This window comes from Pezoporus flaviventris, unplaced genomic scaffold, assembly GCF_033815535.1.
Source record: "Pezoporus flaviventris isolate CSIRO_AGI_PZ_B2104156 unplaced genomic scaffold, CSIRO_AGI_Pfla_v1 ptg000090l, whole genome shotgun sequence".
Classification (NCBI taxonomy): Eukaryota; Metazoa; Chordata; class Aves; order Psittaciformes; family Psittacidae; genus Pezoporus; species Pezoporus flaviventris.
Window position 1 is genome coordinate 840,021 of NW_026892638.1, and position 17,218 is coordinate 857,238.

Consider the following 17,218-nt stretch of genomic DNA (forward strand, 5'->3'; position numbering starts at 1 on the left):
TACTGCATGTTAATTTCAGTTTTACAGACTCAAATACCTTTATGCAAAGAACTTTAGTAAACAAAAAACCATTCAGTTTGTTTATTTAAATTGTTTGTTTATGTAAATGTTTTAGTTACAAATGTATTTGATTTTGTTGTTCTGTGTATCTCTGGTGTTTAAACAGTGCTAGGCAGTTAATTGTTATGTCACTTTATTCTGACTGTTACTAAATAGTGTTAAAGGCAGAGAGGAAGAGCAAAGAGTATAGGAAGGAAGGAATCATCTTTTTCAAGTCTTGAGTTCCTGGGTTTTACTTGTTTCTGTTCCCTGCAATATTTTATCACTGGGTTCTTAGATTTCTTTTTATTTTAATATACTTCTGATTTTGTATATAGTTTTTGAGGGGTCATTAAGTAAAAAGTCCTTTGTTTTGCACCTTTATGATACATATTTATCTGTCTTCAAATATCTTCAAAATTTTGATTATGCTTTTAATGTTTTTCTTTGACAGAGCTACAATAGAAGAGGCATATTCAAGGTCAATGGCAAAACTAGCCAAATCAGCAAGCAATTACACACAGCTTGGGTGAGTAGGTGTACATAAGAGATAAATAAATAACTGCATACATGTTATCAATCAAGTTTGATTCTGAGTATTTTATTAATGAAGTTGAAGGTAGTACAACCTTACCACCTTTAACAATATTTGTTAGTTCTTCAGTAACCATGCAAGTATTGTATAACTATATACACAACAAAGAGTGCAGTTCTTTATTCAGAGTTCAAAACAAAAACCAACAAAGCCCAAACATGGAGGAACTGTTTCTCTGTCAAAGGTTGAGTTCCTTTCAGCATAATAAAGGACATGACTTTCTGTTCTATCCTTCCAAGCCTATGATAGAGAGAACGTATGGTCTGCAAATGTGGCAGTAAATTTATTTATTTCTATTATTTCTGCTTTCTGGAGAGTTATTTCTGTCCTCAAAGATACTGAGAATGAGACTTCTCAATAGATTTATTCCACAGTTTAATGAAAGTCTTACCCATGGGGTCATGTTTTTAAAAACTGGAATGATTAGTGAGTGTTTTTTCATTAGAAAGATTATACCAATAAGAACTCGGACTTCTTAGATAAGATTTTTTTATTTGTAGCCATAGCAGCTAGAATTGTGGGCAGCTTTTGTCAGTGGATAATTTGATACCAGTTGTTGCTGCTCTTCAGAGGTTATCTATCAGTATCACTGATGTTAGTTTGAACATCAGTGCTTTAAAGTTTTAAACATGGAAAAAATCAGTAGGTAAGATTCTAAGTACATCTGAAACATGAAATAAGGTTTTATAGCAGTTGTTAGGGGTTTTGTTTGTTTCTGGTTTAGGAGCAGACGTGAACTTGTGGAAACTTATCAATTATACTTTACCACTATTAAAAAAAAATATATTTCATATTTTTTCAATCTAGGACATTTGCACCGGTTTGGGATGTTTTCAAAACTTCAACAGAAAAACTAGCAAGCTGCCACTTGGATCTTGTGCGGAGATTACAAGAGCTAATAAAAGAAGTTCACAAATATGGTGATGAACAAATCAAAGCTTATAAAAAGGTTATTAGTTTTTTCTTATGCATGTCCAATGACTTGTTAACGTTAAAATGGTTTGATTTTGACAACCATGTGATATTTGGCAGACTAAAGAAGACGTTTCAGGAACACTGGAAGCAGTGCAAAATATTCAAAGTATCACTCAGGCCTTACAGAAATCAAAGGAGAACTACAATGCCAAGTGTGTTGAACATGAACGTTTGAAAAAGGAAGGAGCAACACAGAGAGAAGTTGATAAGGTAGTGCTGTGGCATCTTAATTTAATTCATTGTGTTGTCAATCAGTAACACATTCACTACCTCATATTAGCTCACAGAGGGCTGAAAATAGTTAAAAGTAGTAGTTGTGGCTATTTTATAATGTGCATGATGTTTCGTTTTTTTCACAGTTCCTTATCTGTTCAAACTGCTCTGCAGTTTTAATTATTTTGTATATAACTGCATCATATGGTAATTTTGTTTATTGGCTTTTACAGAAGTTGTGTGTAATTGTTTCAGCATCTGTTATGGTTTTGGATAAATTTCCTTGGGTAAATATGGAAGTACTCAGTCCTCTTCTTATTGAATTAAAGAGTAGAGGGATGTTCTCCCTTCAGTGAGACATAGTAGCTAATTATACAGTATCTGAAGTCTGTCCCATTAAGAAGAAAACCAAATTAACATTGCTTCCGGTGCTAATTTAAAAGATTCCAATTTCATGGGCTAGAAACCTAAGGATGAGTATCTTACTGTTGTATTTAGTGCTGTGCTGGCTTATCAGGGAATTTGATCTATTCACAGAATCACAAAATTGTTCGAGGTTGGAAGGCACCTCTGGTCCAACCCTGCTGCTCAAGCAGGGCCACCTACAGCCAGTTGCCCACATCCAGATGACTTTTGAGTATCTTCAAGAATGGAGAGTTTACCACCCCTCTGGGCAACCTATTCCATTGCTCACTCACCCTCACAGGAAAAAAATGTTTCCTGATGTTCAGAGGGAACCTTCTGTGTTTCTGTTTGTGCCCATTGCCTCTGGTCCTGTCACTGAAAAAAGCCAGTCTCTGTCTTCTATGTACCCTCGGTTCTTTGTTCTACTGATAAGATCCCCTGTGAGCCTTCCCTTCTCCAGCCTGAACAGTTCCAGCTGTCTCAGCCTTCTTCATAGGAGGGGTGCTCTAGCCTCTTTATCATCTTAGCGGCCTTTTACTGAACATTCTCAAGTATGTCCATGCCTTTCTTGCAATGGACCACCCAGAACTGGACACAGTACTCCAGGTGTGGCCTCACCAGTGCAGAGTAGAAGGGAAGGATCACTTCCCTTGACCTTTCCTATTTCCAGGAGACTAGTAGAGGAAATAGGTCATGTTTCCCTGTCTCTGTGTCTTCTCATTTTAAATCTTGGTGCCTCTGCCTGTTCCCATTTCAATTACATGATTTTTGTAGGACTCTGTTCATGTGAGAATGATCGTGGTGCCTTTTATAATCCTATCTTGAAGGACCAGATAGAGCTGTTTATTGTCTTCACTGATAAAAAAAGTGATCTTGTTGACCATGTTCCGATTGTTTTATTTTTGATGTAAAGCTAGATTATTTTTTTTCTAGCTTCTGTCTCCAGTGACAGTCAATGTTGGATTCTAGACATGAATCAGAAATATGTGGGTTGGCAGAAGTTTTCCTGCCAGTATGTTCGAAGTATAATTTTTCTGAATTCTTGTAAATAGAATGAAAGTTTTCAGTAGGAAAAGTTGACTTGATGGCAGGCATGTTATTAAGATCTAACATTATCCTTATTCAGCTGGATAAAAAAAAAGTTTCAGTCTGATGTCTGTGTGAGAAGGGAGAAAGAGGAAGCACTGGTGGGTGAAGGCCATTTTTTTCTATATTATGTCTTCCCTAGTGTGAACGATTAGTCCATATTTGAATGTTCTGAAAGTACTTGACCAATGTTTCCAGCGGGAGCAAGTAACCATGACCGTCACCTCTTTCAATCTGAATCTTTCAATTCAGATTTACACTTGTAATTTCAGAAATGTGGTGGCAAAGTTTGTATTCATTTATTGTAACTTTGGCAGAGAATAGATTTGTTAATTTTTTTATCAAAATAACAGAATAATTATCAAAAAGCAGGGAATCTGCACCGATATGCTAAGAGCTGATCATAAGGCGAAATATGTAGTGAAATACTTCATTGAAGAATCTGAGGAGGTATCTGAGTCCTTGCAATTTTCATTGCAACGGAAAGGTAGTGTTAACCTGTAATAATTTCCTGTTGTTCTTTTACATGTGAACTTCTCTATTTATAGTGACTTGACAAAAAATTGTTGACTGATCCTTATGTTCTCTTACAGTAAATTGCTAGAGTTCTAGCAATTGCTGCATCCAATTGAGAATAAACACATCCTGCTTTCAGAAGAGATTAGTAGTTAATCATACAATGTTCATGTGTTTCATCATTTTGTCTGGTCTGCTGTGTAGTTGTTTTTTGTAGATGCTCTTCAGCACATAACACTCACATTTTGCTTATCTTAAACATCATAAGAGACAGAATTTTTTTTTGGTTTTTTTTTTTTTTCAAAATCCATGCATTTGGGGTTAAGTAATGGTTTATGAAGAAACTTACTTTTGAAGTCTTTTAACTGGTCATTTCCTTCCTTTTTAATGTTTAAGGTTGGAATCATTTTATTGTAAAACAGATTCAATTATTTTAATTATTTTTTAAAAACAGGTGTTCAGAGAACGCCTTGTAATTTCAGCATACTAAATGGCATTTGGGAAACTAATTATGACTGTTTTCTTCTCAGTAATTCCCTTGTGTGAATGCGCAAGAGTGAGAATCATGAAGTAAAATTCAGGAAAAGTAACTGATGGGAGTAATACAACCTGTCATGCTCTCCTTTTTTAATGCCTGAAGGATCCATATTCTTCAAACAGTGAAGCACTTTCAGGCTCTGTTATTCTGGGTGTATTTTTAAGAGAACTGTGCCTTCCTGATTTTTTATTTATTTATTTTTTTTAACCACTGACTCTCTCAGAATTCCACAAATAACTCTGCTCTGTATTCTGGTCTGGCTTTCTTCCTGTTTTCTGTTGCAGATCTAAATACTTGAAAAGAACTAGTTAGTTAACGTCAGCAGTACAGTTTTGATTTCAAAATAAGTATACTATAAATTCATTATTTCTGATAAGGGGAGGTGATTTAAATCAGGTAGTTGCCTTGTTACCGTTTTATGTGGTTTATGTATAGCTTGAATAGAAATCTATAATGGCTTGAATCTGAGTTATTTGGTGGTGAAATTTTGTTACAACATTTCACTGTTTTGATATGCCCCTTGTAGATCACCCTAGGCTTTCTTTTAATGGTGTCTTTAAAAACCTTGGATCAGATTATATGTGTGACATTTGACACTTTTTTTGCACTGATCTGCAGGCAGCAGTTAAATCAAAAAAAGCTACAGATACCTATAAACTGTATGTGGAGAAATATGCTGCATTTAAATCTGATTTTGAACAAAAAATGACAGAAACTGCACAGGTAAGTGCTATGTTAAATGAGTTACTTTTAAAATAACAGATGCTATTTTATGTCTGACCCCTTGATATCAAAGCTTTTGAAAAATTGATTCAAGATAGAATGATCTCCTTTGGAAACCAATATGAACAATAACATTAGAAGTAATACATTTGAAGGTAGACATTGACTGTGTATGTTGTGATGGCACTCTCCTTGAATGACACAATTGAATACTTAGATTTTAATTATTTTTTTTTTTAAGAAATTTTTGGGAAGACAACAAAGTGAACTTCTGGAAGTGTTGTAGGTGCATTGATGCACCTGCATACTTGATTATGTGGGAAGTCTTGTATCACTTAAGTGTTCTAATATTGGGATCCATCATGGATTTCTTAGTGTCCTTCCAGCAAAACACTTCAGTTACAGCTTGTTAGAATGTCTTCCTTGGGTTTACTTGAGATTGTGAAAAGCACTTGCATCTGTTCAAATTTCTGGGGTTTGTTTGGCTTTTTGAAGACTTTTAGTCTGTGTTCCAGAGGATACCAAGTTCTCTGTATCATTGCATATGCTGCTTCTTGTTATGTTGTAAAGTTTCTTTTTCAAATCTGTTGATAACAGACTTTTTACCACTGCTCCAGATTTCAAAAAGGAAACTTTATCATTTCTGTTTTTAGTAGTAATAGTTGAGAACTGTTTGGCATATTTATTTTTAGTTCTTGGTTTAGTAAAGCTTTTACAAGGTAGGAACTTTCTTTTTGTCTGAAAATTCTTTTGATCTTTCCATTAGTGTCAAAGATTAATTTTCAGGTGGAGATGGAATTATTGGGGAGATTCATTCATACTCATGTTTTTAACATTTAAGTGGGAAAGTGTTAGGGTTTTCAGTAACTCCTTAGAAACTGAGATTTCACAGCTTGGAGATGTGTAGGCTGACATGTAAAAAGCTTGCCTGTCCTCCACTGTAAACTACTTTATTACTTTGAGACCTTCATTAGAATTTGATCTAGTTAATCTCCAAATAGATACTCAACACAGCTGTTAGAGAAAGGATACCACATATATCACATACCAGAACTTTTCCCTCCCACTGCCCAGTCCAGGCATTTGCAACAAAGAAGTGCTCTACTGCAAAATTCTGATTGTAACACAACTGTTACTTTAGGAATCTTGACAACCTTTCCATGAACAGTTGCAAAAAGCATGTTTTTGTGCACATCCTGACTTGGTTCTCATTGAAGAAGCTGTGCTCCCTATGCTTTATACTGAGTTAAATTTGATTATGTACATTATGTTTCTCTCCTTTCTTTCAACAAGAAAATTCATGGGTACTGGTCTGTACCCATGCCCTGTTGTACTTCTCAGCTGAACCCAGGACACGTGGAAATAGGACAACTGATAATTTTGGCAGCAAGCTAACTTGAAACATATGTTGAAAACACAGCTTCACACATCAGAGATGGAGAAGTACATGCTTCTTCCTTTGTCAAGTAATTGTGCAAGGAGTACGTTGTAGAACTAATCCAGCTAAAACTTTAAACCAGAAGAGACCTACAGGCTGGTTTGTTAAGAGATCACATAAGCATTTTTGCTGGCACAAAGGCAGTCAGTGTGGTACCAAGCTAGTTTAAACTGGTTTAACATGCGACACTGGCCTGGGCTCACTTGCATGTATGTCCACCATACACATTTACATCTGTTGCCTTAGCATTGTATGTCCCTTACTGTAACTTAAAATATTTGCATATCAGTTATCCCCAGGCAATTTGAGTGGGATAAGGATCGGAATTGGTATGCGTGATTACAATCGTTTGAGAATTTTGGGACTAGGCAACCTTTTTAAACTTTAAACTAGTATGTATCTTAATACAGTTCTTGGAAACAAGTATAATAAAAGGGTAACAAAAGAATCATTGAAGTGTACCATTACTCCTGGGGAGACAGGCATGGGACACATACTGCTGCTACTCAAAATGGTAACTTTTTTATACTGTTCCTGTTAATGTAATTATTATATTTCCTTAGTAAGCATTCCAGTAACTCCATTTTTGTGTGGTTTTGTATAAATTGCAATGCTCCCTGACTTTTTGCTGTAGACCTCACCTTCTGCTACAAAACAATCAAGTAATACCGGAAAAAAATACCGAACTGTTCCATTTATTTGTCTCAAATCGTATGCAAATGTGGCTTTTCTGGATCAAGAAGTTCATACCCTGTTTGTTATTTAGCTTGCTTTGGAAGTTACTGAACCCCCCACCAAAACAGATCTTGTGAATGCTTTTAATCCACTGCACAGCAAGTTCGGGCAGGTTCATTTAAATCTTTATTTAGTCTCACAAAAACTTCATGCTGCCCATTCCTTACCTTACAAGAAAGAGACTATGTTTATAGTAATTGTCTTGTTACTCTCTGAAACAATAAGAAAAAGCTTAAGTATGACTTCAATAAGCCAGCTTTGCTAAACTGCTTTAAAAACTTGTCCCCAGTGAGTAAAAATGTTGTGAATAATGAAAACGAGTTCTTTAAAATTGACAGAAGGTAAACATGAAATGGATTTTATCATCAGTGAATTAGTGAAGAAAAATGTAAGGGCTTTCAGCAAGCAATTTTGTTGGGCTTTTCATCATGTACTAAAAAAATTCCATTTAAATAATCCACTACAACAAAAGAATGAGAAAACTGACAGCTTATTTTTGTATTTAGAGACAGAATATGAAGATGCTCTTTGTTAATCTTTATTTGTATTATTGGGTAGGTATTGCATGTCTAAACCAGGCTGAGATGTAGAGAGGTGGGGGAACAAAAAAACCTTCCACCACACATTTTTGCGATAAGGGATGTTACAGCTGGGAAAATCTCACCATGATTTTGGGCTGCTTTGTATTTCTGTGTTTGGGGGTGGGAGGGCTGGAGATTTAGGATCATTTGGTTCATTCAGTTTTTTTTCCCCAATACAAAAATGGTACAAAGTTACCTCTCACCACAAACCACACTTGTTTAAATGTCCTTGGTTTCTTAATAGCAACTACCTTTTTGATTAATATTTAAATTTTTACTTTATGTGATAATAGACACCTGGAAATTCTCCTTTATGTGATATTCTCACTTTATGTGATAATAGACACCTGGACACATGACCACTCTAGAAATACTGGCATTCTGCCAGTATGTCATATTTTGGAAATTTGTTTTTAGTGTAGTAGTGTAGCTGCATCTACAATTTGGGTGCAGAAGACCTACTTTAAAGATGACCTGATAGGAAAAATAACATGTACGAATATGTGGAAGCCTACTTTTATATGAAGCACACCCTGTATTATCTTAATTTAGAGTACATTTCACTTGAAATATATTCATTTGGAAAACAGTCAATGGGGAGTGTAAGCATTCTCAACTGTTTCAGTGCAAAATCAGTTGTCTTAGCTTAAATATATTTTATACTGTTTGCATACTATTTTTCTGAGGATAAACATTTTTAATTGCTGTGGTATTCAAGGTACTAATGTAATAATGTAATTACCTACATTACTAATGTAGTAACGTGAGTAACGTACTCACTTAGCTGTACTTTTTTCTTAGTCAGACTCCACTGAGGTTTTTTTACCTGTTTTTCCTCTTTTGTCATTTTACCTGCAGTTATCAAAGTGACTTGTGATACGTGATTTTGAGAGGCTGAATTTTAAAACATAGAGTCTTTCTAATCTTGAATTGCAAGTTACGGTTTTTGCTGTGATAAACACGGAAGGTTTCATTTTGATTAAAGAAGCAGGAAAATACAGTTCACTGTTGTTTAGAAATGGGATTTAATAGAAATTCCTCATTGATTTTTCTGAGTAAAGCTGGTTTTTTAGCAATTGCATAGCGATTTCATAGTACAACATGATGTCTTATTTGCCAGATTTTTACCTTGTGAGAAGCTTTTTTTTTTATTATTATTTTTGACTGCACAGCACAGTTAATTATTGGAACCCATGAAATAGCTGAAAGTGCTAAATTATTATTTCAAAGTTAGAACTGAGTAGAGTTGCGTTGATTTTGCGTTTGAGCAGCCTGCATATAAATAATGTTCAGGAATGAATAATAGTTCATTTTAAAAAAAAAATTAAAACTTACAGGAAAATACATGTTTATAAAAAGGAGTAATGTTTTTCTTAAACTCTGTATACCAAGTTGGACAGCTAATGATCCTGTCTAGTGATTTTTCATCATTATTTTAGCTTAAAATGCTAAAAAGTGGCTTGCAATTGTTGGGTCATTAACATTACAGATTCATTTCAGTAAATCTTTTAAAAATGGACTGATCTTTCAAAACGGAAAGTAAACAAGTTGGTTAATGATTATGTCTGTGATATGAACTATGTGGTTGTATCATAGTACCTAGCTTTATTCTTTGATCAGAACCTCTTTGTATTATGTACTGTACAAGGCCAAGAGAGCTCTACTTCAAAGGCTTCACATCTTATGTATAAAACAATAAAAAAACAAGGAAACAATTGGAGGAGGGGAATGCTTTCCACTGAGTTAAAAAAAAAAAAAAAGTCTCTAAATGGCAAACTTTTTGATAGTCATTGTAGAGCAGAGTTTAAAGGAGACTGGTACCTTTGTTTTGCGGAGTTTTACGGGGATCTCAAACCAAACATGAGGGAAACATTGGCATAATTTCAAAAGTTGACTTTGTGTTTAGGTTAAAATTAGGTAGTGGAAAAAGGCACGCATTGGAAGGACACATTGTGCACGTGTGTTGACACCCTGATAGCAAGTGACTGTAGAGATGGGACATAGATAGTTTTGAAAGCAGATAATGTAGTTTATATAATAAGGCAACGAATACAAGAAGTAATGTCATAGAGTACGCTACAGAGGATGACCATATCCTTTGTAATTAAAGAGTAAGGCTGCTGGAAAAAAAAAAGTAAAATCTGATTGATGGCTGCAGAGTTATATCAGTATGGCAAAAGAAAAACTGAGATTTTTAGAAGTTAGATACTTGTCTGTATGGAGATGTTTTTGGGAATCAGAGTAGCAGGAGGTGTGAAATGTGAAGGTATGATCTTCAGAGAACCTTGTACAAATTGAAGAGAGGATTAAGTGGTGCTCTAAAGTTTGGACGCACTTGAAAGGACAGTTACAGAAATAGGAAGAGACGTAAGAGCAGGAGTGAACAAATATTTCAAGACAATTATGGTTGATTGTTGGGGAGGGTGGAACATTCTGATCTCTGGCTAGGGAAGGGTCATTAAAAACATTGGAAGTGCTTTTAAAATGGCTGTTACCTGGAAGTGTAAAGTGGAGCAAACCTGAAAGATTATAATGCAGTGAGTTTAAAGATCAAAGAAATTAATCATGATTGAAGAATCAAAGGATATAGGTTTAGCTAGAAAAAGAGAAAGCATGTGTATATTTTGACCAGAAGGAGAGAGTGCTAAGAAGGAAGTGCAAAACAGATTAAGAAATAAGATTTCTGGGTTTAGATGGAAAAACGAAGCTTCAGTAATGGAGAAAAGAGGGTTTGGGTTTGTTTTTTTTTAACACTTTCTAACACTATTTGGTAGAAATACTGAAGATACATGAAAATTTAAAGAGCAAGTAAAAAAATTTGTAGTGATTCTAAAAGAATATATTGTAATTTAATGTACATTATTTCATAACTGAATTCTGCACCTTTCTTTCATTAACATTGTAATTACCCAAATCAAAACCAAGCAAGCAAGCAAACAAGAAAATAAATGGGTGGGTTTTTTGGGGGTGGGAGGGTATTTTTGCTTGTTTTGAGGTTTTTTAGTTTGGTTGGTTTGGTTTTGTTTTTTTCCTTAATTATGTAATTCTTAATTATGTGTACTTATTAAAATTTAAGGTTTAGTCTTTCAAGAAATCTTTTCAGTATGATTTCATTACAGTTTCTTGTATTTGTTTACAGAAATTTCAAGACATTGAGGAAACACATCTTCTTCGTATGAAAGAGATTATAGAATCATTGTCAAACACCATAAAAGAAGTTCATTTACAAATAGGAGAGGTAAAATGTTTTTGGGGTTTTTTTTATGCTATATATTTTTTTTAACTATTAAGTGGAAGATTTCTTACTGTGTTTATGGTAATTACAAGATCACAGCTTTCAAATGATGGTAAATTGAACATAAGGTCAAATCTGTATGGCTTCCCATTGCATTTATAAGTTTAGCATCACAGAATTTACAGAATAAGCCTAAAAAAATTTAGTCTCAACAGAACAAAATATTTTGACAATATGAAGAATTTTTAGGATCTTTCAAAGTTCTGTTCTCTAGGTATTATATTAGCACTCATTTCACACATAATTGTGCTATTCTTTGTTTAAAACTTGAAACTATCAGTCTGAAGTTTCCAGGTTTTTGTCAGTAATAGAAGATTTTGTTATTTCTTTAGTTGGTTTAATTAATAATCCTTAGAAATAGTTCTTAATTTTTGGATGTTTTGAAATGGAGTTTTTATTTGCATGCTGTTAGAGTCATTATATTTGTCAGTTTAGAGGTTTTCTGCTAGTGAATAGTGGTCACAAGGGTCATACTATTTATTTCTAAAGCATATACATATAGTGTTGTTGGAAAAGCTTCTTAAGAGTAGGTGGTTGTTCCTTTGTCATACCAAAAACGTTACAACAGTAACGCTTTCACTCAAGCAGGTGGGAGTTGTGATAATACAGTAGTAGGAGTTCACGCCCTTAACTTGTACTGGCTTAGGAGACTACTTGTCTTGCTGACATTGTAATGGGTCATGTTGCTGACAAATTCAGAAAGTTATGCACACAAGTCATTTTAGATGGAGGAAACTGAAGTAAATTCTAGACCCTTCATCAAACTCTATTCTTTCATTCTTAATTTGTATCTGCATTGTACAAACACTTGCTAATACTGAAATGCCTCTTCATTTCTCGAAGCTCTGTAATATATTTTAGAGGCAAGTATTTTGAACTCCAGCTCTAGAGAAAACTACTTCTTACTTACATTTCTTCAATTACTGTTTTTTTTAATTCCTTTTGTGTGTGGTGTGGTTTTTCTGAAGGTGCATGAAGAGTTTATCATTAACATGACAAATACTACAGTTGAGAGTTTGATCCAGAAATTTGCTGAGTCAAAAGGAACTGGCAAGGAAAGACCTGGTAAGAGATTAAAAATAACAGAGTAGGAAATGTTAATTTTAAAACTTTAGGTTTCCACTCTTAATAAAAGGTCAAACCCCTGTTTGTTAGTGTGCTGTATTTTTAAGGTACTTAGACAAAATCATGTGTTATCAAGTTCTATGAATAATTTTATATCAAAACTAGTGAATTCTGAGAAATTGAAATTGTATGTGTAGTATTTGTGTTCATAAAGCATGGCATTTTTTTTAGGTCCGAGTTCCTCTATGTTGATCTTCAAGGAAACTTTTCAACTATGTTGTTCCTTAGTACATCAGTGAAATTTGTCAAGAAACGAAGTTCCTTGCACAAACTATTGTTGTTTTCTGTGTGTTTCTGCATAAATTATATTTCAGAACTCAAATATAGATTTATAAAAAAATTTATATTCAGAACAGATGTCTATAAAGCTGCTTATCAAATTTTTGTAAGAGTTGCATCAGTTTATTTGATTAGTTTACAAAACTGTCCAGTTGAATAAATTGTATATAGATTGTTTCTTCACTAAGCAGCAAACTGACTAGTGCTTGCTGAATTTACTGTTTGTTGGGTGTGGTGTATAGGAGTTCCTTAAAAAAAACCATCTCACAGTACTGTTTTTCTACCATTATAGGAAGAATGTTTAGTATTTGGGCATGAATACGCAGTCGCTAGGTGTATGAATACAGGAATTCGGTAGTATTGTTTTCTGTTTTCTTCAGCACTGAGAGTCCTGACTAGCATCTCTCTCCTCCAGTATAGAAACACAAATGTCTTTTTGAGACCAAGCATGTGCATAACACAGTAGATCTTAAGAATTTGTATTGAATTATAAAATATTACTATTAGGTATCTGTTAGGTGTTTTTAATATAACATTGTTTCATATTCTCTCTGTGATTCCCCCAGATCAGACGGTATATGGAACAATTTTCAAATCTTTCCTGCGTATTTTGCAATTTTTCAATAAACGAAGAAAAAGTATGAACTTAACAGATTGAAGTTACATGAGTCTGAAATCTGGAAATTTAGTGGGTTTGCCTGTGTTTAGACTAGCTATCGTGAGCTGTCAGTCACTAGGGATCTCCATCTTGCATTTACGATTCTGATTACCTGGGTTACAAAGACACTTCTTAATGTATGCTAGAGCACTCTGTACTTCAAGTCATCCATGTTGTGACGGTAGGTTTTTTTGCTAGAAAACCCAATAATAGCACGAAAGGTTAATACTTCACTTTTTAATGGGAGAAGTTATACATGGTCTGTACCCACTTGCTGCTTTAAGGAGTTCTTCGAAAGGCATTTGTATTCTCTGGGGCCAAATAAAAGTTTTGGCAAATTACATTTCTTCCTTTTATAAGCAAAGTATTCTAAGGAAAGATAGCATGTTTAGTCTGGAGATGTATGCATTCTGAATTTTCAGTGTTAAATTATTTTATTGATACCAACTTTCTAAAGCAGTCACAGTGCAGAGGGAAAGCACATGCAAATTCAGCAGTATAAGAATACAAATTCACAAGAAGTTGTGAAGTGTCAAAGACTAGAAACACCAACTGCCCAACTGCCAGTGATGTTAATTATGGTTACTGTTTCTATTATATTTGTGTATCAAGTTATAATCATGCAGCTTTGACAGTTACAAAGATTTGGAAGTCAAAGTGAGGTATCAGCCATCGAAGAATGAAGTGGAAGCATTCAGTGTCATAAGGTCTGCTTTTTCTTGATTAAAAATATTCTGCCTTTGAGGATTGTTCTTAATGGAAAGGTACCTTGTGCACCAAATGTTGGAAGTTCTTGTGCATGATATATTTGTTAATTAGACTGGAGAAAGAGATGCCTTCTCAGATAAATCTAAATATTCAATGTAAAAATTCTACTGACTTGGCATACAAAACAAATGTAAAAAAGATGTCTTACATACTTAACTGTTGCTTAAGATTCCAGTCCTAAATCTGTTTGAGGAAAATGCATAAAAACCCCTTAGGACTATGTAGGCCTTCTCCCATACTGTTTATGGGCTACTATACCAAGATAGATGATGAGCTGCTTTCTGAAATACTGAATTTTGAGAACAAAGTAAACTAAAAAGGTAATGCATAACAAAGTATGTTGATTTACTTCAGTATATTCTAGCTTTAGTTGCAGTTCTTCATAGTAGAGTTCACTTGCTTTTCCTTATATCTATAAAAATAAGAATTAATCTGAAATGAAGTACTGAAGAGGACTGTTTTATTGCGTGTACTATAAAAAGTTTCAGTAAAGTTTTCTAGATATAGGCAATTATTTTCTTAAACTTTGACCTGCCTATCTAAATTTTCCCTTTGTACATTGGTGTCTTTTGGACTAGATTACGTGGGCTCCCTCTGGCGGCTAATTTCTGTCACCTGTAATCATAACATATAGGGACTTCTAGAGTTATAATGCCGGTTTGGCTAATACAGGCAACATTTCTTTCAAGCTATAATGCTTTGTGAGACTTTTAAATTGACCTGTGGATTTCTTTTAAATGGCTGTTCGTTAACTGCTACCTAAATAACTTACCTGGTCAGCTGTATCACCTGCTTCTTACTGAATTTATTTTAAATATTTATTTAAATTTTAGTTTAGCTTTTAGTTTATAATTTTTAGTAATACAGTATTTGAAGAAATTGTATTCATTATTTGTTTCTTCCATTCAGTGTAATTAATACAGCCATGTCCACTTGCAGGTATTTTAACTGATCTAAAAAAAAACAAATAATAAAAAAAAAAAATCACTATAAAATAATGAAAAACAGAAAGAGAGCTGGCAGGACTTGCAATAAGCAATGAAGCTTCAGGTCAGAATTTAGTGTGCTCTGAACAGTTTCTAAAACCCAGAGGGACCTGAACAAGCTTGAGAAGTGGGCCTCTGCAAACCTTATGAGGTTCAGCAAGACCAAGTGCACCTGGGTTGGTGAACATGAGCCAGCAGTGTGTGATTCTAGCCCAGAAAACCACATCCTCACTCCAAAGACAGAGTGACCAGCAGGTCGAAGGAGGTGATTCTGCCCCTCTGCTGTGCTCTGGTGAGAGCCCACTTGGAGTGCTGCATTTAGCTGTGGGGCCCCAGCATAGGAAGGACATGGACCTGTTGGAGCAGGTCCAGAGGAGGTCATGAAGGATGATCAGAGGGCTGGAGCACTTCTCCTATGAAGGCAGGCTGAGAGAGCTGGGGTTGTTCCACCTGGAGAAGGCTCCAGGAAGACCTTATTATGTCTTTTCAGTACTTAGAGATAAAAGTATAAAATATGTATGATAAAAATATAAGAAAGATGGGGACAGACTTTTTATCAGGGCTTATAGTGACAGAACAAGGGTCAATGGTTTTAACTGAAAGCAGATAGTTTTAGGTTAGGTGTTAGTAAGAAATACGTTACAATGAGGGTAGTGAAACACTGGATGGAAGAGGTTCCCAGAGAACTTATGGGTGCCCATCTCTGGAAACATCCAAGATAGGCTGGACAGGGCTCTCAGCAGCCTGATCTACTTGAACATGGCCTTGCTTATTGTAGGAGGGATTGGAACTAGGTGACTTTTAAAAATCCCTTCCAACTCAAGCTGTTATATCATTCTATGATATGTTCCTGCTGTTAGGTCTAATAGCAGGTTTGATACCATCAGTGGAAGATGCTTTTATGATTCACATGATCCTGCAGTGTTCATCAAAACTTGTTGGCCACTTCTGATGAATCAGTTTTCTGTTTGTGATAGGCTATTGCTCCTTGTTCCTCAGAAAATTAATTTACTGCATGGCAGAAAATGTCCTTTTCTTCCACGTAAAGCATAGGTTAAATCAATAACTGAAATGATGTCTATTCAAGGTTAATGACTTATCAATAAGTTCTAGCTATATTTACTTAATCTTCTAATAATCTATTAAAAATTAGTTTGTTCCAGTATGTGTTTGCCCACTACACAGTTTACCAAGAAGGTACCTTGAAGGCCAAATAAGACTCAGCTGTGATGCATTGTCCAAAAAAAGAAAAAGCAACCCAGTAACAAAATCAAATCTAGATGATTTGGTTTCATTAATTTGCTCTGGTATCAGTGTTAGTGGTTGTTGGTAATTAAGTTCTTCCTCTTGTTTTTGCATGTTTTTCTTAAAAATCTAGTGAAGAAAAAAACAAAACTTTTTGTAATGCAGACAAAAAAATGAAAAGACGTAATCTTTGCTGGCTCCTCGGGCATCCAATAAAACAGTGATCTGCAGATGGCTATTATTATATATCCTGTGCCATTAATCAGTGTGAGAGAGGCACTGGGTCATCTATTCACTATAATTAAAAATAATTCATTGGTTTGTGGAAGATGGATCAAGCAAGCACAAATCTGAATAAGCCAGAACATGATTTGAAGTTGCAACACACTAGTAGGCAGTGGAAAGAATAGACACGTACAACTTGTGTGTACCAGTAAAAACGTCTAGAATTTGAGCTGTGGAAAACACAAGCCTGTAAAAATACTTCTTGTCTCCTGTCATTAACTGTCCAACAAATCTGAACTTTATGGAGGGACTAGAAGTAGTTTGCATATTTTAAAATGTTGTAAAATTAGTTACTGCAATACATCAGCTCTTTGGATTAAATATTAACATTACTTTACAGTATTTATTGTCCATGATTGCTGTCAATCAGCCATCAGTGGCTCTTGCACGTATAGTAAGGTGTTTGACTGCTGTTCCTTTTATCCTTTTAGATATTAGGAATAATAGTGTAAGTCTTTTTAAGCAAATGGTGTGTCCACAGATAACAAGATTCAGAACAGGGCAGATGTAAGATTCCTACTCTGTTTCTTCTTTCACCAAATCCAGAAATTAGTAATTTTGTCACTAATTAAGCAGTAATGCTGGTTAAAAAACGGTTTGGCCTGTTGCTTTTGGAACTGCTGAAACCTATTTCTTTGCCCCTACCGAAAAAATTATCTCGAGGCTCCTGGTAACTCCAGCCATCAGAAAGTTTAAGGTCATGGTTGTCAAATGGAGACATTAATTCAGGACT

The 17,218-nt window shown here is 34.8% G+C and overlaps 1 protein-coding gene across 1 annotated transcript in view; it reads left to right on the plus strand.

Annotated features, from left to right (window-relative positions):
• FCHO2 (FCH and mu domain containing endocytic adaptor 2) overlaps nt 1-17,218 on the plus strand; it is an 85,571-nt gene that overhangs the window by 13,842 nt on the left and 54,511 nt on the right. The window contains exons 3-8 of the mRNA XM_061475866.1: nt 494-568; nt 1,442-1,583; nt 1,667-1,819; nt 4,986-5,090; nt 10,984-11,082; nt 12,108-12,204. Of these exons, the coding sequence (XP_061331850.1) occupies nt 494-568; nt 1,442-1,583; nt 1,667-1,819; nt 4,986-5,090; nt 10,984-11,082; nt 12,108-12,204 (671 nt within the window). The remainder of the gene's footprint in view (nt 1-493; nt 569-1,441; nt 1,584-1,666; nt 1,820-4,985; nt 5,091-10,983; nt 11,083-12,107; nt 12,205-17,218) is intronic.